The sequence below is a fragment of the Aythya marila genome (assembly GCF_965140915.1).
Source record: "Aythya marila genome assembly, chromosome: 5".
Taxonomy (NCBI): domain Eukaryota; kingdom Metazoa; phylum Chordata; class Aves; order Anseriformes; family Anatidae; genus Aythya; species Aythya marila.
In genome coordinates, this window is record NC_139046.1 from 19,557,201 (window position 1) to 19,583,570 (window position 26,370).

At 42.8% G+C, this 26,370-nt stretch overlaps 3 protein-coding genes and 1 pseudogene across 4 annotated transcripts; 2 read left to right on the plus strand and 2 right to left on the minus strand.

Annotated features, from left to right (window-relative positions):
- Positions 1-54: 54 nt before the first annotated feature.
- Positions 55-984, minus strand: LOC309879269 (olfactory receptor 5AP2-like; the record flags this gene model as incomplete). Its single annotated transcript, XM_082762806.1, has 1 exon — positions 55-984. One exon carries the CDS (start codon positions 982-984, stop codon positions 55-57), a length of 930 nt encoding a protein of 309 aa, XP_082618932.1.
- A 9,691-nt stretch (positions 985-10,675) lies between these two features.
- LOC309878653 (olfactory receptor 5AR1-like) lies at positions 10,676-11,614 on the plus strand (the record flags this gene model as incomplete). The annotated part of the gene is made up of 1 exon (XM_082761423.1): positions 10,676-11,614. The coding sequence occupies one exon, from the start codon at positions 10,676-10,678 to the stop codon at positions 11,612-11,614; it is 939 nt and encodes a 312-aa protein (XP_082617549.1).
- Positions 11,615-16,814: 5,200 nt separating this feature from the next.
- LOC309879271 (olfactory receptor 5AP2-like) lies at positions 16,815-22,975 on the plus strand (the record flags this gene model as incomplete). Its single annotated transcript, XM_082762811.1, has 2 exons — positions 16,815-17,730; positions 22,095-22,975. The coding sequence occupies 2 exons, from the start codon at positions 16,815-16,817 to the stop codon at positions 22,973-22,975; spliced, it is 1,797 nt and encodes a 598-aa protein (XP_082618937.1).
- A 2,172-nt stretch (positions 22,976-25,147) lies between these two features.
- LOC309879272 (olfactory receptor 5J3-like) lies at positions 25,148-26,108 on the minus strand (annotated as a pseudogene). The gene has a single exon. The product of its transcript is annotated as an olfactory receptor 5J3-like (transcript).
- Positions 26,109-26,370: the final 262 nt, after the last annotated feature.

Below are 26,370 nucleotides of genomic sequence, written 5' to 3' on the forward strand. Positions count from 1 at the left end.
GCTTTCAAACATGAGATAAACTATTCATTTCACAACTGGTTTACCTTCTTAATATTACCAGTGGCTTAACACCTTTCTCCTGCTCTTGACAAGAGCGTCCTTCACCTCCTTGTTCCTCAGGCTGTAGATGAGTGGGTTGAGCATGGGTGTAACCAAGGTGTAGAACACAGAGACTACCTTGTCTAGGCTGCCATGGCTGGATGCGGGTTGGAGGTACATGAAGAAAATCGTCCCATAAAACAGGGAAATGGCCATCAAATGGGAGGCACATGTGTTGAAGGCTCTGGACCTGCTTCCTGCTGAGTTCATCCTCAGGACAGTGTGGAGGATACAGATGTAGGAGAGCAAGATGACCATGCCTGTGCCCACCGCATTTATGGCAACAGTGATGAAGAAGACTATCTCACTGCTGTGGGTGTCAGAGCACACGAGCTTTAGCACGGGGCTGGCATCACAGAAGAAGTGGTCAATCTGGTTGGGTCCACAAAAGGAGCCCCCAAACGTGCATACTGTGTACACAATGGCGCTGAGAAAGGCAACAACGTAGGAAGCTGCCACCAACTGCTGGCAAATGCACCTGGAGATGACCACCATGTGGAGCAACGGGTTGCGGATGGCAACGTAGCGGTCGTAGGCCATGACAGCAAGGAGGTGACACTCAGCAGTTGCAAAGAATGCAAAGCCATGGAACTGCATCACACAGCCAGCGAAAGAAATTGTTTTGTTCTCTGATAACAGGTCTACTAACATTTTGGGGGAGATGACTGTGGAATAGCAGATGTCAGTAAATGAAAAATGGGTGAGGAAGAAGTACATGGGAGTGTGAAGGCTGGGAACAGCCCAAACCAAGACCATAATCCCAATGTTCCCCACCAAAGTGAAAATGTAAATCAGCAGAAACAACCCAAAGAGAGGCAGCTGAGCAAACTGGCTGTCTGTAATTCCCAAGAGGACAAATTTAGTCAGCGTGTGATTTCCTACCATGACCAGGTGTTACCTGCTGAGGCAAAAGGAAGAGAAATGTCAAAATGATAAAAAACAACAAACAAACAAACAAACAAACAAAAAACAATAAAAGTACAGTGTTTCAGTGCTGGGTAATATTTTACTGTAATCAGTCATCAGTTTACCTACTACATCTTTGTATATTCTGCTGCATTGTCCAAATCCAGATTGTGTATGTTTTTTGTTTGTTTGTTTGTTTGTTTGTTTTGAAGTGATTAAAAATTAATATGGAGTGAGTTGGAGTGAGACAGATGATGAGTTTATTTTGTTTTTTAACCTATGTGTGGATACTTAAAATTATGTTTTGTTTGTCTGTTTGTTTCTAACACTTGTATTTTTGTATTTAAGACAACAATCAGATATTTATTCAACTTCAGTTTGACAGAAATTTTGAGTTCCCACAGCTTGTGTTTATAGATGAGTTGGAAGGGAACTCTCCCATGATGGAAAAAAAAGTCTGCAGAAGGCATAGTAGTTTTTACAAGAGATTCCAGGAAATTTGTAAGTCAGCAAAACTCAAAATGGAAAATACAATTCAGCTTTGAAGAGCAAGCCTTATGTCGTCATGCATTTTTAGAGCTTCCAATTGATTCTGTTTTGGTGGTTGTGATTTCATTTCAAAAGACACCTCAGAGCAGCCTTGTAGACTTACACATAAACCTAGAGCAAGAAAAAGTCACGGTACCAGTGAAATCACAGATTACATAACGTAATGATGTTCAGACATTTTCCTTTAGCTTTTAATTATTATTGTGGTCTTAAAATTACATTTATCAAATTATTATACATAATTTACAGTGAATAAAAGTCACATTGGTAAATTCATGATTTATGTCATTTTGGGGTCCAGCACATCAAAGCATCCTTAAAAAAAAAAAAAAAAGAGCATGAGGTTAAGATACTTACTTCAAAAACTGAGTAAATTTTAAAACATACCGATTCCAAAAGCTGATTTGTAAGCGACTATATTCCTATTCTGCTGACAATTGGAAATGTCACATTTCTTTATAACAAAATAAGACTCCACCTTGTTTAACACCTGCATAAATTGATTCATCTTACTTTAATTGCCTAAGTAAAATAAAAACAACTTTTATAAACCACTCTTCCCACTTTCTGTAAAGACAACCTACTTTGGTACAGCTGACTTCTGAAAGAGCCCAAAAAAAGGCGGAAAAGAACATAAGCAAGACAAATGCCTAAACACAGGCAGAGCTCTGCTTTGTCACAGTGCTACAGCTCCTCCTGTGCTTTCGCAGCTACCAGGTGGACAAAGAGAAGGATTTATCTCAAATGCAGCAGAGAATATCATGGATTGGCAAAACCTCCATTAACCGGCAGAGAAGCTGTGGTCGTAACTTGCCTGATGTGAAGCAAGAGGCGCTCCTTCTCAGACTCCAGCAGCTGAGCTCCTGGGTGAGGGAGCAGTAAATACAGCCCCTTGTACTACCATGGGATTAAGCCCCCAGGGTTCCTCACGGCACGATTTACCAGGGAAGAAAAAAAAAAAAAAAAAAAGGAGGACTGGAGCACCTGTCATATGAGGACAGGGTGAAAGAGCTGGGCCTGCTTAGCTTGGAAAAGAGAAGATTGAGGAGAGACCGCATTAATGTATATAAATATCTGAGGGGAGGGTGTCAAGAGGATGGAGCCAGTCTCTTTTCAGCTGTGCCCAGCAACAGAAAGAGAGGCAACAGGCACAAACTGAAGCACAGGAGGTTCTGGCTCAATATGAGGGGACACTTCTTTACTGGGATGGTGGCAGCGCTCTGGGACAGGTTGCCCAGAGAGGCTGTGGAGTCTCCTTCTCTGGAGATATTCAAAACCCATCTGGGTGCCATCCTGTGCAATGTGCTCTAGGTGATCCTGCTTGACAGAGAAGGGTGGACTAGATGATCTCCAGAGATCCCTTCCAACCTTGGCCATTCTGTGATTCTGTGATTCTGACACAGTTGCAGTGATGACCTGTTGACTGTGCTTCTGAGATGCCAGCAGACCATGCAAGGGTTTCAGTCTGACCTTGCCTCTACAAAATGGAAATATATTAATTTCAGATTTTCCACAGGCTGTTACTGTGCTCCCAGGGATGAATAAAGCACAACTGACTCCCTTCTCTGGAGCTGCTGAATTCCCTCCATTGACCCTGGATGGTCCACTGTGCCAGCAAGAGTGGGTTTGCTATTGTCTTCAATAAGTTGGCAACGTCTTGTCTTAAAATTTGGTTCAGAGATCCCTATGACTTTCAAAGCTTAATTTTCTTTCTGACTATCACATGCATTTTTCCAAAGCCTTAATATGGCAATCATTTTCCAGTGTGAAATTGCATTGTAAATACTCTAAATATCATGACAGCCAGTCATGCCTAGTTAAGTTCAAAATTATGCAGTGTTAATACATAACCTTAAGCGTTAACACAGGCAGAAATGTGTAAAGAGGAAAGTAGAAATCATACTTCTCTAAATCAATGAAGATGTTGATCATCGTAGTCTCTGTGTTAGGTTCATTTGCACTGTAGATGTTCAGATCTGGTAGGTATCCGTAATGATCTATCACGTATACTGCACACAAACATATATTTCCAATCATTCCCTGTTGCTCCTGGGTGTAGTTTGAGAACTTTGGTCAATCTTTCCAACTTGTGTGTTTCCATAATTACAAGGTGCTAAGAAGCTGCTGTTTCTTGATGATATTACAACGGTTCTTGATCTCAGTGTATCCTTGCTCCCAGACGACAGCCCATCTCAAAGGTTAAGGAAGTAATAGTTCCATACCTCTATCTTTCTCAGAATCACCAAGGGAAGCTTGCAATTATATCTGAAGTATAGAAAAAGTAAAAGAGATTGGCCTGGGGTGATGCGCCCAATGAGGCTGTTGGCAGCTTATACCAGCCATCTAAGCCTGAAAGCAATAAACAGTGAAGACAATAGCCTCTGGGAGGAACATTCATGTGTGGACGTCTAACATCAAGTAAAATTAAGAGAGAAAAAGACTAGGAATAAATTTGCTTCTCTGAATCTCTGATTTATAAAGCAAGCTAGAAGGTGGAAAAAAAATAATATTTTAAAGTCAATGATTGTGTGAAGTAGTTGTTCAGGCAGGTAAGAAAGATCAGGTTAGAGGCAATGTCAAAGAAATGTAGCAGTAATTGACAACAGCAAAAAATGCCATTTCTCTTTGAAAAAATCATTGCCAACTCTTATGATGTACACTGGGACAAACACACTTGTTCAGAAGTAATGTTTAGTATGTGTCTCTCTACCCAGAGACAATCCTTTTTTGGAACATTCTTATTATTTCATCCTGTTTGAAATGGACACACACACACTTTCAGATGAATTTAATAGGATATTGTCTTATTTTCTGTGTCATTGCTGTTCTAATTTTCCTCAGAAGTAAAAAGGTGTAGATTTTGGCAATATCTTTTGAAAGATCTCAGAGTAACTAATAACAGAGGTGGGCACAGAAGTAGTTAAGACTGAAGAAGTCTGATTCTTTCATAAGAAAACAGAAGATGTGGAATTTAAGGTACTGTTTGGGGGATATTGGTGAAATTAGTGGAGAGCAAGAATACAGGGCAGTAAAAGTCTTCATGGTCAAGTGGAAGACATGATTAGGAAATAAAGAAATTGGCTATTGAAGTATACCCTAGCCTGGTATGAGGGCAGACTCTGGTTTTCTCATTGAGAAATAGGAACTATTTTTAAATTTCCCTCAAACTTCCACACTTAAGAAACACATAGCTATGTCACAATTCTTTTCTGAATGAAAGAAACAATGCTTTACTCTCTATCCTTAATTTAGCATATTAACTAGTTGTTTGAAAGTACTTAAGAAGTTACTGTTTGCTTAAAATGTTAGCTTCTGATATAAATAAAGGAAAGCACATTTTTTTTAGCAAGTCACCAGCTAAGCTGCAAGATACAATTTTGCAGAAAAGTATTTACATCTTTCTATTCGTGTAGCTGTTCTCATGAGATGTGAGCAGTCACTGAAATGTAGAATGTAGTTAATTTCCCAAAGTAGTAACTAACTTTGTTAGTAGTCACCTAAAAAAACAACAACAACAACAAACAACAACAAATAAACTAAACCAAACCAAACCAACCAACCAACCAAACAAACAAAACCATTAGTTTTGGTTTTGAGCATTTAGAATAAATTGTCTTGAGCAGCAAATTCCAACTCTGAGCTACCTGGGATAATAAGTCTTTGGGACATTGTCAACATGGAAGGCAGAGTGGTTGCTGATATCTCTCCCGCTGGAATTTTATCAGAGCAAATGTTAATGAATATGGGCTTCTCTTCTCTTCCCTTAATGTGGTGAAAACCGCAGACAGACAGTAACAATGTGCATGGAGAAGACTAGGGTGATGTCAGAGGAAAAGCTTGTTTTATCACTTTTTTTCTTTGAAACCAATGTGTGGCAGAAGTTATATTTAAAGCATGGTTGAAAGTGCTTGAGGCCAGGAGATGTGGGTGCCTGCATCACTGGGTGCTTGTGGACCGACGGAGCAGCCTGCCAGGGTGTCCAGCAGTGTTTTGTTAGAGAGCTTCATTATCTACAGAGCATGGGATTAAAACCACACATAATTAAGCAAGGGATGAAGTCAATGTGCTTAGGATGACTGATCTCATGGAAGCTGCCATCTTGCAGTGTGTTTTTCCACACCGATGGCTTTGGGAAACCAGACTAGTCACAGAATTTATTTTCAAGGGTTTCATGAATTACCCTGGCCTCCAAGCTACCCTCTTTGGGGTTTTCCTGCTTATCTGTTGTCAAGGTGGTGGATAACCTTGGCATTGGCGCTTAAATCTGGCTCGATTCCCAACTGCAACCCCCTTTGTATTGGATCTCTGTTTCTCTTCAGCTGTGACACACAAAATGCTGCTGAGTTTCTCAGAAGCTGCCTTGTACAGGTGTATTTTTTATGTTGCATTTGTAATTGGAGTCTTACCAAGTGGTCTGGTCTGGGCTTTGGGGTTGTCAGAAGGAAGCTGTGACAATTTTCTGTATATCATTGGGCATCTTGTATTGTGTCTGGCCCTACCAATGTGGGATTAACTTGTATCTGTGCCTCTAGATAGTTTATTTTGTAACAGCAGAGATACAATGCATCCTTAAAGAACTGCCAGGGGCAGATTTGTGAGGAGAATGTGCTAAAATGTTCAGATTGCTACTGAATGTTTGGAGGCTAGCATGTGCTAGGTATCCTCATGGATCTGCCATTCATTAGGCAACCCCAAGTCACCTATATTTTGAAGGGAAATACAGTGACAAGGCTCAGCCTTCTAAAAACAAAATATTTCTGAGATTTCTGCTGGTAACTCAGACGGTTTACTTTACTTCTCAGTCATCTTTGACCTGGTAGACTAAGGTCATCATGGAAGAGCTGTTCTTTGTGTTTGGGTATTATTAGCATGGTGGATTAAATCTCTGTCAAGTCCTGTTCCAGCCATGACATGGAACGTATCAATTTCAGGTAAGCCTCAATCCTGGAACAAACTTTTTCTCAGCTGCTGAAATCAGCTGGTTAAGTCAGAGCAAGTGTTCCCTGACAGACTTGTCATGGGGCTGGTGTGCTGGGAGGATGCCTGGGTTATCTCTGCTTCTGCCAAGAAGTGAGTGCTATGGGCCCTTTCTTTATGGCCCTTTCCTTTGGACTAAGCCACAAACTTCATTGTAATGGTTTCAGTTTATTACCAGGCAATCCTTACTCCAGACGGGAGCAGGCAAAGGAACTTTGAATATGGAATGTTTCGTTAAAGCTGCTGGAAACAGAAATTGGAATTTCCCTGGGAATCTTCCATAATGATCCATTCTAGGATGTATTTTAAAAATTACTCTGCTGCACTTTAATCTTCATAATGCTTTCTATAGCAAGTAAATACCTCAAATGAATTAAATATTGGACAGTGACAGTTTCTAAATGTGCTATTTAATGGAATTTTTCAGTATATATATTCAAACTGAGGATATACAATAAAGCCATGGTGCACTAGTTGTAATGAAATTAATACATTTTTTTTCTTTGTTATTTTTTTTTTCCAAACAGTTATCTGTTACCTTCACATGAGATTTAACCGGCCAAATTTGAGTTTAGTAGATAAATATTGCATCTGACCTTAATCTTTCTCCCTAACAGGAATGAAAGAGCAAGATCCTTGTTAAATTAAACAAATTAAACATGCATAAAGGCATAGCTTTCTCCCTACAGAAAATATAACATCTCTCTGACATTTCTTTTCAAGATGCTTGAATCAGAGTTGCAGTAACCCATCCAGCCCATGGGTCATATCACTTTGATAAGCCAATATTGCTGCCTTTCACTTTATATACTATTTTAATGTGTGATATATATATATATATTTTTAATTGGAATTCCGCCTTTCCATTTCTGCCAAAATCTCGGGTCCCGATCTCAGGTCCCATTACTAAAAAGGAAAAATATCTACAGTGGACTTCATGTTATGAATTACGATCTCATTAATATATTTCAGGCACTGAGAGAGGATGATACTTGAGTATGTTGAGCTGAGGTGAGTTACACTGAAATTGCTGTGAATGTGTTATCCATATTCTGCTAATCAAAGTTTGTTTGCAGAAAGTACTGTACTAATACCATCTCTTTCCAAAATATACAGAGATTGTTCTGGTCTTTTAGTAGAGTTGGAGCAATAGAATGACCCTGATCTCTGTTAAAAGGGAGGAAAAAACAGGCCACTGTGATGCTCCTGGGAATATCTGAAACATAGAAAAAAGGTTTAGAGGACTGCCACCCCCAGTCATGTTCTGACAGGTGTGTCTAATACAGCCCTCCCCGTTCTTAATTGTCAGTAGTCTGGAAGTGGTTCAGGCTCATTCATTGTCTGGAGGCTTGGGCCAGCCATCATCTCCGTGATCCTAGCCATCTGCACAGGCATTCAGCCAACACCGATTACTGCAGCATAAGCTGCTTACAAGAGGTGTTTGAGATGCTTGGAGTAAATTGCCCTTTGGATCTACCTTCCTGTCTTGCCCTTGGTTTTCAGAGGGGATTGTGAAGAGTAACTCGTACTCGTTGGGATCTCTAGCTGTTTTGTCTCTTGAGGTTACGAATTGTTGTCACAGGTTCTTGATATTTGTGACAACAATGTTGCTGTAGTCCAGGAATTAGCATAGGATTTTGCATCATCCTGCATGCATAGTTAAGCCTTTGTTAGTAGTTCAAGCTGTTATGACTCATGGACTCTCAGTAAGGAGCCAGCAGTATACAGCCAAGACTTGCTTCTCTTAGAAACCTGAACTGTAGCCAAGACAAGGACAAACACCCCCTCCCTGAAGAGGGGTGTCTGTTGTCCACAGAGACTTGCAGACACCTGTATAAAGGCAACACATTGATGTAAGTGAGGAACTTCACCTGAAGGAAATATGCATGTGGCTCTTGAAACCTCAGGAGAAATGTTCTTGTTTACCTGGAAACTGTGAAGATGGCTTCAAGTTTTAATCCCTGAGATTCACCATGCATGTTTCCTGAGTCTGTAGTTCCATCCAAAGTGGAAGGGAAAGTGGCCTCCATCCACAGGTCAAGGAGACCGTTCCCTGAATGGTCAGGGTGAGCTCTGTTGGGACTGTCCTCTGTTATAAACCTCTGCAGCTATACTACCTTTGGGGAGGCTGCTCTGATTTACACCAGATAAAGGTTTTCTCCTCTGTTTTGGTAAAGGTGAAATATTTCTGTTGGGATGCACTTGGGATGCACACCAGTATATGAATTCAAAAGTGTGCAGGGATCAAAAGTCATGGTGCTTATGGTATCTTTAAGGAGCCTGTGAGAAGAGAGGAAAACATTCTCAAGGAGGAATTAACCCATCCACCAAGCCTGAGACAAAGTGTGCATGTTTAGCTGATGGAGAAGGGCTCTGCAATGAGTCTTCTGATCCTGATGCTCACCTGATGGGGTAAGACTTTGATCTTCATTGTTCTATTCTAAATCTTCATGTTATCAGGGACTGAAACCTGTATTTCACCCTTTCTCTAAGGTGAGCAGCCTGATTATGTGCCTAAATTCAGTCAATGGGAGCTGAGTGAGCCTGGATCAGCACAACTCTGTGGTCTCCCCTCTGGCCAAGGGGAGAGGCAGGAGCTGCTGGAGGGAGATGCATTTTGCCTATGGAAAATGGGATGAGGGAAGTCCGCATGAACATCCTCACCAACAGGATGCTGTGCTGTGCCACAGCCAAGATTCCTCTGTGAAGGATTTTCTTCACAGATTGCCTCTTAAAACAGTGAATTCTCACACTGGCTCTTTTTTTTTCCTTTTTTCCTTTGGCTGTTTTCCTCCCTTCTGCCAGAACTGTGAGCCATTCCCTGTTCTCACCTGGAAATGAGTAGCAATTCAGTCGGATGCTGCTGCCTAAGCACACTGGGGAAGGCACCAGGTGTTACTTTATATTTCAGGGCATCACAGATCCTATTTCTGCCTGGTCTTGGTCAGTACGTTACAGCTGGTTCATATTCATAAACACTTGCAGCTCTCTCTCCTGACACTTGAATCATTTCTGCAAATCAGGTTTCATCTCCTAGCCCATTTCTGAAAATACAAGGCATGATGAATGTCATCAATGTATTGTACTGGTTAATGGTGCCTCATGGCAAGAGCAAGTGATGAGCAGGGATGCAATGGGCTCTGGTCTGCTCAACTCCATAAGCATTTATTGATAGACTGACTTATTATATATTAAATCTGCATAAATGCTTTGTACATGGGACCTTAACACCCAGAGTAATGCATTTGCTCTCAGTGTCACAGGGCAATCAAGGTAGATTTTGATGTTTAACACTTAATTGTATATTCTCTAAGTTATATTAATGAAAAGTTTGATGCTCATTCCAGTTCAAGACAATGGCTTCAGATTCAAATTGCACTCATGGTCTCCCTGGCTTCCTCTCCCCAAGGTTTCTGAGACTAATATTAAACTTCTCATTTCTTTCTTGCAGGCTCATGCAACCTGCACTGCCAAAAACTTTGTCTTTTCTGCAGTGTCTCTTCCAAAACCAAGAAAGAAAAGCTATGGTATTTTTAATTTTACTCCAAACTGTTACAGTTGTAGCCAGAAGATGCTGCTGAAGACACAGCCATCCTGTTCAGGGCTCCTTCTGATCTGTTTGAAACTGGGGAGGGGGAAGGAAGGAAACAAATAAGGAGAAAGGCTTAATTGCTAGAGAGCAAGGGCAGAGCTGGTAACTTAGTCTGTGTCATCCGAATCTCTATCTGATGCTTCATCCATCAATCTCATCAAACTGCAGGTACCAAAATGGGATCCTGAGTTAGAGATGAACCTGACCTAAGGTCTGCCCACAGTCTGGGAGGTGAGATGCCTTCAACTGTGATTTGCTGCAGGCTGGTGTGGGCATTTAGGAAAGCTGGGATGCCTTTTCTTCAGAAGAAGCCCCGCCCCCCCCTTCCCTTGGCCTGTAGAAGACAAGCTCAGGCCAGCTGGCTGCCTTCTCATGGCTAATGTGTGGTCCATAGTATCCTAGCTCCCTAGAAATGAATGGTCTGGGTATCCTAGTTGCACATGGTGTAAATTGTCAATTTATCCAATTTCAGCTTTAAAATAATGTAAAAAGGCATCCTTTTCACTGTCCTGTGTCTTTGTGCCCTCTCTCTTGGTAGACACGAGGCCCTGAATGGCAGAGGAGAATCACACCTCGGTGGTAGAGTTCATTCTTGAGGGCCTGACTGACCAACCAGAGATGAAGGCAGTCCTCTTTGTGGTGTTTTTGCTCATATACATCATCACCCTTTTGGGCAACATGGGGATAATCATCATCATCCGAGGTGACCCCCGGCTCCACACATCCATGTACTTCTTCCTTGGCAGCCTCTCAGTGGTGGACATCTGCTTCTCTTCTGTGATTGCCCCCAGGACTCTGGTGAACTTCCTATCGGAGAGGAGGACCATTTCCTTTGCTGGCTGCACAGGCCAAACCTTCTTTTACATTGTTTTTGTGACCACTGAGTGCTTCCTGCTGGCTGTCATGGCATATGACCGGTACGTGGCCATCTGTAACCCACTGCTCTATTCCTCCGTTATGACTCGGAGGCTGTGTGTGCAGCTGGTGGTGGGGTCCTACATTGGGGGCATCCTGAATGCCATCATACAGATGACCTTCATCATCAGGCTGCCCTTCTGCAGCTCCAATGTCATCAATCACTTCTTCTGTGATGTTCCTCCCCTCCTGGCTCTGTCCTGTGCCAACACCTACATCAACGAGATGATCCTCTTCTCCTTAGCTGGTGTCATCGAGCTCAGCACCATCTCCATCATCCTGGTCTCATACATCTTCATCTTCTGTGCCATCCTGAGGATCCGTTCAGCTGAAGGTAGGCAAAAAGCCTTCTCCACCTGTGTGTCCCACCTGACAGCTGTGACCCTGTTATATGGGACAACAATTTTCATGTACTTGCGCCCCAGCTCTAGTTACTCCCTGAACACAGATAAGATGGTCTCCGTCTTCTACACAGTGGTGATCCCAATGCTGAACCCACTCATCTACAGCCTGAGGAACCAGGTGGTGAAGGATGCACTGAGGAGAAGAGCAGAAAGAATCACTGTTGGGGTCTGAGCAGAGTTAATGACACAGGAGCCGGCGAAGACATTGGAAATCCACAAATGCACACAGTGTCATAGACCAGGACTCAGGCCACCTGGCTGTGGAGCTTTGATTCAGGCTGTGGAGCCTCTGTCCATGCAGGTGTTCCAAACATGTCTGAATGAGGCCATGTGCAATCATTTAGTGTAAGGTCAGCCCTGATTTGAGCAGGAGATGGGATTCTTTTGATCAGAAAGGACATGTGGGAGGCCTCCAGTCCTATGAGTGCCAAGTTATATGCATTCACATGTGTGTGTATCCATAAAAATGCAGCAATTCCATATTATACAACATATTTATTATATTCCTTTGTGTCCACATACACATTTGTTACTGATTTCCTTGTCAATCTCTAGCTGAAATTAGCTATAATACCAAGCTGTAGCCCCCTGCTTGGTAAATGAAGGGGTGTGGGATGTGCTGTTGTTGGGTTTATCAGAAAAATGCCTATACCAAAAAAGAAATGCCAAATAATGTCACAGAACATTTCCTGATCCTGCAGAGTTTAGCAGCATGCCTTGATTTGGGATCAGCATTTCTGCTCCTTAGGGCTAATGTGGGCTGACATTTTCTTGGTAAGAAATAAAAACATTTATGTTATCCAGAAGGGTTCATGAAGGCAGGACATCCCCCCAGGATTGGACCCAGGATCTGGCTGGGGAGGTGGTTCCTTCAAAAACTCTTCCTGGGAAAGATGGGAACAAAATCTGAATGGGTAAATTATGAGGTTTAAGTGTTGGGGGTGAGGTGAGGGGGGATAACTGTATAAGGTGAGTAAGCCAACTGAATATGAAATATGATTTTTTTTTTAAATAGGTCTGTCTGAAACAAGGCTGCTAAGTTACTGGAATTTTGCAGAGTTAAATTGGTCTTTTGACTTTTTTTGGGTAGCCATATGCATTTTTCCTTTTTTTTTTTTTTTTTTTTTTTCTCTTCCCTCACAATTTCTGCCTTTCAAAGGCTTGAAACAAAGCTCTAATTGGCTTACTAATTTATGCCCACAGTGTCTTGTTAGGTACAAAGAAAATATTTTCAGTAGCGGCTGCATCCTGTAATCTTTCACTTCACCATGAGGCAATGGGGGAAAGGAGTTTAAAAAAAGGGGGGGGGGGAGAAAAAAAAGGGGAGGATAATAATAAAAAATAATAAAAATAACAAAGTATGTACTTCTTACACAAGAAGCAACTCCTGCCACAAATTACAGCTCCCACCTTTCACCATTTTAGCTAGAAACTGCTGTGGGTGCTATGAAATGCTACCATTCCCCGGGTAGGTTTGCCACAATTATTTTTTCCCCACCCCAAAAAACTTTTCTACATTCCTCCAGCACTTCCTCAGTTCAAAGTAATGGGCGTCCCCACAAAGGTCTCTGGAGGGCACTCAGGGAGTTGTCTGAGGAGATGACCGGGGCTCCTACTGGATGAGGACTCTTTAACTTGGTGTGAGTTCTACCGTCAACTGAGGAAAAATCTTCTCCCAAACACATCTACCAGTGAAACATAACCCACACAGTGATTTGACCTTGGTCAGCACCTGAAACCTTGAACAATTATTTTTAACACCTCATTGCTGCTGGCAAGGCAACACGGTGGGCTTGTACAAATACACTGCAAAAAAAATGTTGTTACTTGAACGTGCCTTTCCTTCCCAAACTCTGCATTTCATCTGCCACTGAATAAAATCCATTCCTGTGTGCATGTATATGACTTATTGCTTCTGTAAGTGTTGTGCTGTCAGCTCCTAGAGACACACAATGACCATAGCAGTCTGGTTCAGGTATTAAAAGGGAGCGCTGCAGGGTGGAAATGCTAAATTATTGGCTAGTAAAGTACTGATCAGCATTTCTTGTACGTCATCACCATCTATTGGGCACTGTTGGAAATATCTACTCCCCCTTCTGTTAGCTGAAAACTTTTTTTTTTTTTTTTTTTTTTTTTTGTCCTATTAAGCCTTGGGTAACTGAGAGGCTTGGCCTTGAGCAGAAGAACAGAGAAACAGCAAGTAAGTAAAATAGGGCCCTTGTGTTGCCTCCACAGCTGGTGACCCATCACAGAACAGGGAGAGAGGGAAACTTTACTGCCGAAATGAGGTTTTTAGTTTTAGTGTTTTTTTTTTTTTTTTAAATAATAATAATAATAACAACAACAACAACAATAATAATAATAATAATAATTTTTTTTTTTTTTTTTAAAAAAAGCAATTCTTGAGTGAGGCCTCAGGTTAGATAAAATTCAGACTGAATTCACCCTGCCTTATGTATTATTTTTAACCTTGGGTTACACCATGCATTATTTAAAGCAATAATTCCTGATATTTAACTAGTTCTCTTCTGCATGGATCATCATTTCCTGCAGTATAGAACATTCTTAGGATCCATGCAGTCTGTCTTTATTCCTGACAAAATGATTCCAGATTTTATAATAAAAACAAATGGAAAAAAAAAAAAAGAGAGAGAGATCAGAACAGGTCTCATGTATGTGAATAACTTGATTTTATTATTATTATTATTGTAGTTTACAGAATTCACATACATCTCTACCCAAATAATCCCAGGTGAGCAGGTCTCCTCAGTGCATTTGGACTCTAAATTAAATGGGTTAGGCTGCTTGTGTGACTGCCTGGCTCTGTTGATGCTGTGCACCTCTCCAGCATGAACAGAGAACAGCTGGGAGTACAACAACAGTCGTCTGCTTGAGGACAGCAAGGACAGTCGCCATCAGAGACCAGAGGGGTGCTGGAGGTATGAGCACAAGGAACACTTGTGTAATTTGAAATCTCTTACTAATGAGTCTTTTCTGTACTTTTAGATAATTTGGACTATAGGACTTCTAAAACAACAGTGGAACGTTTTAGGTCTATATTTTAGGCATGTTCCCATACCAAGGTTTTGAGGATAGCATTCACACTGAGAGCGGATGAATGGCTACCTAAGCAGGACAACACATTGCAGACTGCTCTGCAAGGCATTGCTCTGCAGCCAGGGTCTTGTGTCTATACCTTTGTGGTTGAAGTGTTGGAAAAACTAATGATGGGCTGCTCGGTGAGTCAGAGAGTGTCTCACTGAATGGTCTTGCACTGGTTTGCCCAAGAAATGCAAGATCTTATCAAGTCTGAGCAGGTGGCGTAAATGCAGGTCCTTTTCCCATGAGGAAAACCAAGAATATTTGTGCTTTTGCTGGCAGCTAGTTAGCAGAATATTGAACTACTGGCTGTCAGCACGAACAGCGTAGGACCTGAGGCAGGAAGGTATGGGTTTTAGTTTAATTTATCTCCGTTCCAGTCAATGTCTTCAAGAAGCGGAGAGGTGTGATTCCTGACAGGGAGCTTCAGCTGCCCGTTCTGAGATGAAGCCCGTGCCCCTGCTTAATTGTGCAGCTTGGGTCATTCCTCCCGGTGTCCCCATCTCTGTGTCTGGATGCTGCCTCCAGGGTAGGTCCAGCCCTGGCCCCTGCAGCTCTGTTTTCATTAGCTGCAGCCTGTCTCCTGGTTCCTCGCAGGGGTCTCAGAGGCACTGCTTCCCCTCTGGCAGTGGGGAAAGTGTCTCTAAATCTCCATTAATAATAATGTGAGGCCAGACACATTGCTTGCAGGACATCTGATATTAGGTGTCTGGCTCCGGAGCAGAACCTCTCCCCTGAGCAAAGTGTCATAAGATCATTCTAAGTGTGGATCTGCTTGTCAGGTTCCAGATAAGATGCACTCTCTCTCTGCTCTCTGGTGTAACGCTGTCAAGTGATGATTAATGTTATCCAGGAAAAAAAATCAATGTTTTTTTTATTCCATCCATTGCAGAGTGTCGTTTTAGGAGCTGCAGCTTTCTCTCTAGTGAGCAGGGAGTCTGAATTTATCTTTTAACTCTGGTTTCAGCATCAAGTCCAAAACAAAGCCCAGCAAGACAAGCCCTGGCTCCTATTACTGTCCCACCTTATATGAGGACATGTTATGTTGGGAAAGGTTGCATTTTCCAGTGCTTTCACCCAGATGCAATCTTCCTGGGAGATCTGCTGCCTGAATTCACAGGTGTGCTCATGTTGGCCGTAGAGCACCCATCCAGCTCTGATGCTGGATGGAGGGGTGTTCCTGTCCTTGTCAGAAAAGACAGGGTAGATATGACCACATTTAAGCACACAGTATGCTTTAAGTTAGATGTATTTAGGCAGAAATGATGCTTAAACTGCACACTTGATGTAAGTGTGATCTATGTATGACAGGTCTGAACCAATATAGCCAGCTGGTGGATGTTGCATGCATGGTTTGTTATATGCTGACCTGTTACTTTTACTTTCTCCTTTTCTTTGGTTATGTGAAGCTGTACATATTTGTACAACAATTAAATCCATTTCCCTGGCGCTTTTGCGCAAACTGTGGGCCAGCAGTAGGGCCCAGGCCATGAGCTGCACCACAATGTCTCCAGCAGCTCCGTCATTTGATGAGGTGAAGTGGCTCCAGGAGGTCCCATCCAGGAGGTGCCTTGGCTAAGGAGCTGTCTGTCTTTGTACCTAGCCAATGACTGCATTTCATCACTGTCTTTTAGAGAAGAATTCACTAGTTACTCTTCCAAAAACTTCCAAATTTCTGTCGCCTGCAGTAAGTCTGTACGGGGAGCTCAAAGGGTGGACCACTGCAAAGCCACAAGGAACTGGACGTCTTCTCCTAGGACTCTTCTGAGGGAGTTTATAAGCTTAAGTAGTAGGACTGTGAGACTCCATTTTAGTGCAATATCTCACATTTTTTTATTGTCTCTATCTGCCTCTTCTGCTGCTGATGTTTTTACAGCGTGTATGACTGTGCAACATGCCCTTATGCAGATGTCCTTACAGCATGGTTACCAATTGTATTTGAAACTTGGGCTCCTGCAGAGAGGTACCCAAACTGTAAAGCTGAAGTTTGAAGTTCCTGAAGAAACCACCACTATCACTGGTCTGATCTTTTGCAAAATGGAGGCCAGAAATACTCACCTTTTTGCTGGTGAGCATGTGTATTCATCTATCACTGTACAGAAGACTGGCCTTGGGAACTTGAGCCATTCTAGAAATCGCTCAAAGATTTATATTGACTTAAAGTTTTGTGGCTGGTAGACAAGAATTAATATTCAACATTGTTGACAGACTTGGGCCTATTAAACATTGCCATTTGTAAGATGTACTGCAGGTACACTGATTGTATACTCAGTATGGTTGAAGATAATTCTACATTTGCACCTGAGTTCTTTCTCCTGGGCTTAACAAGCCAAGAAGACCTGCAGGTGATATGCTTTGTCTTATTCCTTGCCATCTATGTGGTCAGCCTAGTGGGAAATCTGGGGGTGATCACATTAATAAGAATTGATTCTTGCCTGCACACACCCATGTACTTCTTCCTTAGCCACTTATCTCTCCTGGATGCCTGCTACTCTTCCACCATCATCCCTCAGGCCTTGCTGAACTTTTTGGTGAAGAGGAAGGCCATCTCCTTCATGAGATGTGCTGCTCAACTCTTCTCCTTCGCCACCTGTGCCACTGCTGAGTGCTATGTGCTGGCTGCCATGGCTTACGACCGCTACGTGGCGATTTGCAACCCGCTGCTGTACCCTGTGATCATGTCCCGGCAGCTCTGCATCGGGATGTTGGTGGGTGCCTACCTGGCTGGAGTGCTCAGCTCAGCCATCCACACGGTTTCCATATTCCATCTCCCATTCTGCCATTCCAGGAGGATCAACCACTTCTTCTGTGATGGCCCCCCACTGCTAGCCCTCTCCTGCTCCGATGCCTGGCTCAGCGGGATGGTGGTTTCTGCTGTGGTGGGCTTCAATGTGCTAAGCACCACGGTCTTCATCCTGGTCTCCTACTGGCTTGTCCTGTCCGCAGTCCTGCAGATCCACTCCGCAGCCGGGCGGCACAGAGCTTTCTCCACCTGTGCCTCTCACTTGATCTCCGTCACTTTGTACTACGGCAGCTCCCTCTTCATGTACCTGCGCCCCAGCTCCACAGCCACCTTGGATCATGACAAAGTGGTCTCTGTGCTGTATGCGGTTGTAGTCCCCATGCTGAACCCTCTGATCTACAGCCTGAGAAATGCAGAAATGAAGAAAGCCATCAGGAAAGCACAAGGTAGATTGCTCTCCTTGCTGCCCATCAGAGGTCTCATCAGGGACAGCTGAAATGAGAGAGCTAGGGAGGCCTCAATATTATTTCCAATTACACACCTTCCAGCAGCAATTATTTAGCTATTAACAAAAATAATAACCAACTTCATTTCATGCTTCAGAGAGCCAAAGGGAGGACACAGGCGCTGGCTTTGTCCCACACCTTGCTGCTGTTGACATCAAATTGGTCCATGTCTGCTTGCTCATGTCTTCCGTTAATGACTGACAAATTTCCTGGCAATATGAGGCTGTTAACTGAATTTTCCAGCAGTTGGCTTGAGACCATGAATTTAGATCACTTGAAATAATGCTGTGACAGTGGTTTTTGTTTGAAATAATCATTGAAGTCTGGTATTGTTTTGCTTTGTTTCCCTAACTTCAACTGCAGGCTATTTTTTCCCTGATTCACATTGCTTTTCCTATTTCATTCTTGGTTTTTAGCCTAGTATTGAATGGGGACAAAACAAATTAAAGAAAAAAGAGATGGGAAACTTTTTTCTACCCAGTTCTGGTACATTGCCGGAACTGACAGTCTAGTGCCTTCCAGAAGAAAAACAAATTGACATAAAAACAAACAAACAAACAAAACAAAACAAAACAAAAAAACCCACACATTTAAAACCACCTACATGTTTCTCCATCTCGCTTCCCCATCTTTACACAGTTTGGTTTCTCTTCTGTCTGCCATTTCTTCTGTATTTTCTAGGTGTCTGGTACAAAATTATAATCTAATATTTGTGCTGTTTTATAACGTCTCTTCATACAACAGAAGCTTTCAGGAACATCATCACTCAGACTTTATTAGAGTAAATGTAGGACGTCTGAGCTAATTTTGATACATCTTCAAAGCAGCTGTGCAAAATGCTTTTGACCAAAGAAAGAGCGTGCCATGTGGTCACCACTGACATGTATGGAAATATATCAGCTGAGATGGTTCTCTGTGTCAACAGTCCAGCAATTCATGCAGCAAATGCTCTGTTAGGTTTGTTTTCAGCAACCTTCAGTGCAACGTTAGATCAGCAACCAGTTTTCCCTGTTGCTTATAAAAGGGTTCTGCAGCAAAAGTTTGTGATATCTGGGGATAAATAAAAAGCAAACTGCCCTGGGATTGTCTTCCAGTCTTTTCCTATCTGTCTCATGTTTTCTGAGTTTTCTGCCTTGGAGCATTAACCTTTCCAAGCAGAGCCTGCTTAGGCTTTCCTGACAGTCAGTGGACAGGTTGGCCTCCTGAAGGGATGGTTCAGATTTTGGCTCTCTGCTGCAACCAAGTTAATGCAGGAAGGTACCAAAAAATAATTCAGGCTTGACCTGAAATAATTCAGGTTGCTGCTGACCTGGCATCAAAAAATGTGTTTAGATGAATAATATAGAAGGTATTTAGATGAACATGTAAGCCATTTTATCTACATTTTCCATATGATGCTCCATCAGTTTTTCTCAGAGTTCTGCTCCTTTGCATCTTGTGTGTGCTGGGTCTCTCCCAGCCTCCTTTTTGGAGAGAAAAGAGCGTTTCTTTCCAGTAGTGTAAAAAAGGGTTAATTCTCCTACCTGCTACCCATCCAGCAGACCACAAACTCCCAAATGTATGTAGCCCCCTTAATTAACACATATACATGGGACTGGATTCTATACCCACGTTTGGTCAGATGAAGTAATTTCAGTGACCATTTGGGTACTAAACGGGATGAGGTGTGAGATCCAGCTTTCATCTTCATACTGTGTGGGAGCACTTTTGAAATTGCTACGCTCTGTCTGACAGAACTATTATTTACCACTTAACACGTCACAAATACTTCTCAGCACTTTCTGGTGCACCGGCAGTTTAGGTTCAGGGAGAAATCTGAGCATTTTGTTGGGAGATGAGTGCCTCAGACTGATGGGATACATGTCCAGACCCCACTGATGCCTTCTGCTTGATGCTTGAGTGTTGGGATGTTTATGACGATGGAGAGGCAGCCCGATATGTGTTTGAGTCATGAGCCGAAGGACCAAACACAGCCTCTGGGAAACCTCCACTCAAAGTTTGAGGAAATAACCAAATAAAAAATATATATATATCTGTTTGCTTACCTGTATCATGTATTACTGAGAGTTTTATGTCTCAAGTGCGAGCACATTAATATGAAAGCTCGCATTAACAAATAGATTTCAGATCACATGAGTCTTCATTGTTTCTCAATATGACAACTTACTTATAAACAACTAAATTTGAAAACATTTCAAACTATTTTTCCAAGCCCTGGTTCAGTCCAATATTGAAAATAATACTAATTACAGTGCATCCCTGCTCTCCTATGCTTCAGACTTGGCATTACTCAGGGAGCAAGTCCCAAAGGTCAGCAAATGACATCTCCCTTATAAACACACATACATCTGCCTTATAACCATGCTTATATAAGGCTCAGAAAAATAATTATGTGCAGACACTTGCATAAAAAAATATTTGCATCTCGCCTGTACATCCCTACTGAAAGAGCTGGACTCTACAGCTTTCATGCCATGGCTTTGGTGACACAGATCAGAGCCTGTTTTGAAGATGCTGCTGGACAGACTTGATCTCTTTCCTTAGGAAAAGGGTAAGAACTACTCTGTTGTAAAGACAGACTGGCGAAAGCCCCTTAGTGGCAACTTCAGAATGAAATAAGCTCCAGAACAGCTTTTCAGCACTAGGCCATCTGTAGCTTCATTTTCTTTGTCTTACCACACTTCAGGAAAGAGCTGGAGGCAAGAGTAGAATCATCTGTGTTGGAAAAGACGTACAAGATCGTCAAGTCCAACCTTCAAAGAGAGTAAAGAGAAAAGATTCTGGAACAAGTGAGCACAGGGATGTACAACTGAGAAAGGGGGGTAGATAATAGAGGACTTTGGGGGTACTTTTGTTTATACCTTGTAGATTTTATAATTGTTTTGTTTTCCAGTGGTCAAGTAGCAAGCCTAATCAAAACAGACCAAAACAAATAAGCAAAAAGAAAGAAAAACAGCCTAAATTGGTATTTCTGTTTATATGGCTGACCAGCAGCCATTGTCACACATTTCCGTTGGGATGAGAAGAAAATTCAGAAAAAAACCTTCTGCTCCATGAAGCCCTGCAGTGTGTGCTCATGCTCAGAAGGAGCTTCATCTGTGTCGGCAAGGTCTTTAACATCTTGAATATTCTGAACTTTGAAGCAGGTTAAGTAAGGTCTGCTTTGCTCCAGGGCTGGGGGCTCATGCGGGAGGTGGTTGTAACAGATGATCTCTTTGGGATGGGATTGTACATCTAGAGGTCACCATCAATCTAATTCCTTTGATGAAACTGGATGATTTGTGCCCTTAAAAGCACGCTTATTTCTGTTGACAACAAATGGAGGCTATGTCTACATTTCCAGCCTGTGTTGTCCTAGAAGATCTTAGTTCAGTAGAATAAAATGAGTGACCAGGAAATATGCTCAAAGAACATGCTCCTGATCCCACCTAAAACTGATCCAGAAACATTTTAGATGGCTAGCTGAGGTGTAGACATCTGTAGGCAGATCTTCCACCTACAGAGTGACTGGACATGGGAAATGGAAATATCCAGGTAACAGCTAGCTGCAACTTCTGAATTTTGGCTTATATATTTATTTTAAGACCATTTTTTAATAGGTGGATGTTTGAGTTGGTTGTAGAAAGCTTGCTGCAAGCTCAGCAAAGCTGTGCCAGAGACAATGCCTCTGCTGTTCCCCCTACCTAGCACTGACAGGGATTTTTCTTCAAAAACAGACAAATTAAATAAATAAATAAATAAATAAATAAATAAAATACCAGTTGCAAGTGCAATACTTTGTGTCAAAATGAAAAGGCTGTACACCAACTGGTGATGCTATAGAAGAACAATGATTCTGTCTGGGGGGAAAAAAAAGATGAGAGAAAAATCCTTAAAATTTCCAGAAAGCAGTAGTGGGAATTCCTAGCTTCTCTCTTTTACACATCTTGGAATATATTTATTTGACTTTGATTTGTTACACTTGAATAAACTTTATGGCTCCTTAGTATACATGTATGCTATATAAATCACAGCAGTATTTATTTGCTTTTAATACCTGTGTGATTATAGCCTTCGCTTGTTTGACTTGGAATTTTGGCTAACGACAGAGTCACCTTATAATTTTCTAAAAATTATACTACTTTCTATTGCATTTACTGTATGGGTGAAGCTGTGATTCTTCCACAATATTTCTCTCTTGGAGCTTTATTTCACTGATTCGTTTTATTTCTATACATCTTCACCATAACTTAATAAAAATATGGATGGTGAAAACTTCACAGCTTTGTCTGGCTTCATCCTCTTGGGATTCTCTGGTGTTCCAGAGCTACAAATGCCCATGTTCATTATTTTCTTATCATTGTATGCACTATTGGTGATGGGGAACCTGCTGCTGATGCTGCTGATTAACACTGACCTTCAGCTGTACGCACCCATGTATTTCTTCCTGACGCACTTGTCCTTCATGGACTTCTGCCTTTCCTCTGCTGTCATCCCCAAAGCCCTGGAGACCTTCCTGTTTGGGACAAGCAACATCTCTTTTGTGGGCTGCTTTGCCCAGATGCATGTTTTCCTCATGCTCGTCATCTGCGAGTGCTTTCTCCTGGGGGTGATGGCTTACGACCGGTATGCAGCCGTGTGCCAGCCACTGCACTACACCACCCTCATGTCCCGGGCACGTTGCTACAGGATGACCATGCTGGTGTATGCTACAGGCTTCCTAACCTCGCTGGCACACACGGTGATGGCGGGGAGGTTGGCTTTCTGCCGGGCGAGGAGCATCGACCACTTCTTCTGCGAGCTGCCTGCCCTCCTGCACCTCTCCTGCTCCAGCACCCGCCCCAACCACATCCTGCAGGTCTGCAGTGCTGAGCTCAACATCTTGGGCTCCATCCTGGTGATCCTGGCGTCCTACACCTGCATCCTCTACACAGTCCTGCGGATGCCTTCTGCAGGGACGCGGATGAAGTTGTTCTCCACCTGCACCTCCCACCTGGCTGCCATCACCACCTTCTACGTGCCAGGGCTGGTCACCTACATGCTGCCCAGCAAAGCCAGACCACAGGGCGAAGAGAAACTGGTTTCTGTCTTCTACACTGCAGTGACCCCCTTGCTCAACCCCCTGGTCTACAGCCTGAGGAACAGGGAGGTGAAGGGGGCTCTGAGGAGGCTGTGGGGCCAAAGGCTGTTCCCACATGTGCACTGACTTTGAAGCCACATTGGGAGCTCTGCAGCGCTTTGGTGGTAATGAAGGAACAGTCATCAGCTGGCGTTATTGTTGAGCTTACAGACAGGGAGATCACACAGCAATAACAGGTACAGAGTACCACACAGCAAATCATCCACTTCAAACAATCACGATGCATTTTAATCATGGCATGAGCCTTCAATAGTCCGTCAGAATAATTGTCAGCGCTTGTGCAGCAAAAACAACATGGTACCCTGATGTTTTGTGTATAGGTCATTTTCCCTGCTGTAAAGAAGAAACATCAGAAACCACAAAGCCATGGCATTAGCTCAGGGGACTTGTATCTGTACCAACAACTTGCCACGGGCACATGTAGATTAATTAGAACATTGCCAGAAGCACATCCCAATCAAAATCTTCACATAGATCTTCTTGGGATGTGTTTTTGTTTGTTTTGTTTTGTTTTTACATCTACTTATCTTTTCTTTTTGGATAATTAGAGTCTCAAATTCTTTGTGTGGCAATCACTGAACAACACCTGACAGAATTATGTCTCTTCTGCAGGGTGCAGCATGACTGAGGTGAAAGGTGTTCTAGAGAGAACAGTAGGCAGAAAGATTTTTTTAATGTTTAATCAAGACATGCCCTATATGTTCAATGAACTATACAATTTATGGAAGAATGTGTACAACCATTGTTGCTTGTATAAATGCTGAAGTCAATAAATAGTGACTTATTTAAATAAACATCTTTGTAAACTACGTTGTTGTTGTTTTTTTGTTTGTTTGTTTTTCCTAAAAGAGTCATAATGAAGAACGAATGAATGAATGAAATGGCAACCAGTTAAAACCACTATAGAGCTTTTAAACAAACCTTGTGGTGGAGCTTGTATGAAAAACAGAGGCATTTGGGCAAATCCCCACAAGACAGAGAGAGGGGCTGCTGAAATGCTTATTCGGGGTGACTCAGGATAGTGGGGCGAGAACTGTCACACACAGCAGAGGAGCTCAGCACTCCTTTCTACTCCATCCTTCCACCCATGGTGCAGAGGAACACGTCAGAGGAGGTGAAGCGCAGTGCTGGACCTGTTTAGGGTGCTGGGTGGGAAACAAAAAAAAAACGGTTCCTATCTTGCTGGGGCATCAGAAAGGGCAGCCACGGTCATTGTTCCCACCTGGGGCATCCACCTTCAGCCAGACGTCCACATGTCTCTTCACTACCTCCAGGGATGGGGACTCCACCACCTCCCCAGGCAGCCCGTCCCAATGCCCAACCGCCCTCTCAGTGACTAAATTCTTCCTGACCTAAACCTCCCCTGGAACAACTTGATGGCTCCCAATAGCAAAACACATGAACTGCTCCTCAGGTTGGGCAAGACCATCTAGTGTCCAAGCTGAGAGTAACACAAGCTTTTGTGAAAGGGTTTACAAAGAATGTTGGTTTGTTTTCCTGGTGTTGTCTCTTGTGAAGTGAGCCCTGCTAAGCTGGATGCTCTGGGTAGATTTTATTTTATTCTATGTTATTCATCCACAATGCAGACCTTTACAGCTGAGAAAAAATATAAAATAAAATAAATAAAATAAAATAAAATAAAATAAAATAGTTAGGATATTGTAATAACCAATGCAGTTGTTAAGCTTAGGTCATGATCCCCATGGCCATCAAAATAAATCATGGTCACTCAACTATTTAGCATCTTGATAAATACACCAGATCACAACATGTAGACTTACTGCCCTCATCACCTGCTCACTCAGTGTCTCTGCTCCCTTTCTCTTTCCTTACTTTCCACAGCACATCCTCCTGGAAGAAAATGAGATTATTTTCTTGTAGTTTGCAGAAATGAGGCTTTTTTTGGTAATACCTCCACAAAGCCCTCCAGTTCTTGAGCTTGCTCCTGGAGGAAATCACTACTTGAATTAGTGCAATTTCTTATGAAACTAAGGCTAAAAGGGAGAATCCTTTTGAGCTTATTTGTACCACCTTCTCTGATATTACCTAATTTCTGAATAAAGCAAGAGATGACAAGGAAATGCTTATGAGACCTGTGAAGGCAGGATGTTGGGTAACACGGAGTCTCTGCAAAATTTAAAGCAGGGTTAAAATTTGCTGCATCTGTTTCTCTACAAGTATGTGACTCCTTACTACTCTGGAGAGCCAATACAAACCTCTTGCCTCTTTCCTTTTACATCAGCTGATCGGGGTCAACTTGGTCAGTGGGCAGCTCGCAAAAATGTTTTTTGCCGTGGCTCTTCTGAGCACATCCTTGACCTCTTTGTTCCTCAAGCTGTAGATCATGGGGTTAAGCATAGGGACAACCATGGTGTAAAACACTGCGGTGACTTTCTCCATTTGCAGCGAGTATTTGGAGGCCGTCTGCATGTGGCTGAGTCCAGCGGGCACGTAGAACAAGGTGACGGTCAGCAGGTGGGAGGCGCAGGTGGAGAAGGCTTTGTGCCTGCCTCTGGCAGAGCTGATCCTCAGGATGCAGACGAGGATGTATGCGTATGAGATGAGGATGATGAAGAGCACGGACATGGAAATGGTCCCATTGAAGGTTACAAGCAAAAGCTCATTGAGGTGGTCATCAGCACAGGTGAGTTTCAGCAGAGGGTTGGTGTCACAGAAGTAATGGTTGATGACATTGGGCCCACAGAACGGCAAGGGCAACAAGCAGCACGTTTGGGTTAGGGAGTTCAAAATCCCCCCCAGGTATGACCCAGCCACCAGCTGCACACAGACTCTCTTGGGCATGGAAACAGCGTAGAGCAGGGGGTTGCAAATAGCTACGCAGCGGTCGTATGCCATCACAGCCAGCAAGAACACCTCTGTGGTCACGAACACAAGAAAAAAGAAATGCTGGGTGAAGCAGGCAGAGTAAGAAATGGTTTTATTTTCAACCAGGAAGACAATAAGCAGCCTGGGACAAAAGACAGAGGAGTAGCAAAGATCAACAACAGACAAATTGCAGAGGAAGAAGTACATGGGAGTGTGCAGCTGGGGGGTTGTCGTGATCAGAGTGATGAGCCCAAGATTGCCCATCAGGGTGATGAGATGAGAAGACTATGAAGAGAGGAGTCTGCAGCTCGGGCTCACTTGTCAGTCCTAGGAGGATGAACTGGGTCACCACGGAGCTATTGCCTTCAGCCATATCACCACGTATCAGAGTAGCGTACCTGTTGGAAGGAGGAAAAGCTGGGTAGTATGTAAGAGCAATGGCATGGCTTGCATATGATGCTGCTATCAGCAAGTACCTTATGTTGATTGCCCATTAAAAGTAAAAAGCTTTGATAGTCAAGGCACCAGCTAACTCTGGTTAGGTTCCCAGCAAGCCCCCACGGGCAGAGCAACTCACACGAAGCCCTTCAGAAGCTGCGTTTTGTCCTCTTTAGTCATGAGGCTGAATTTAAAAA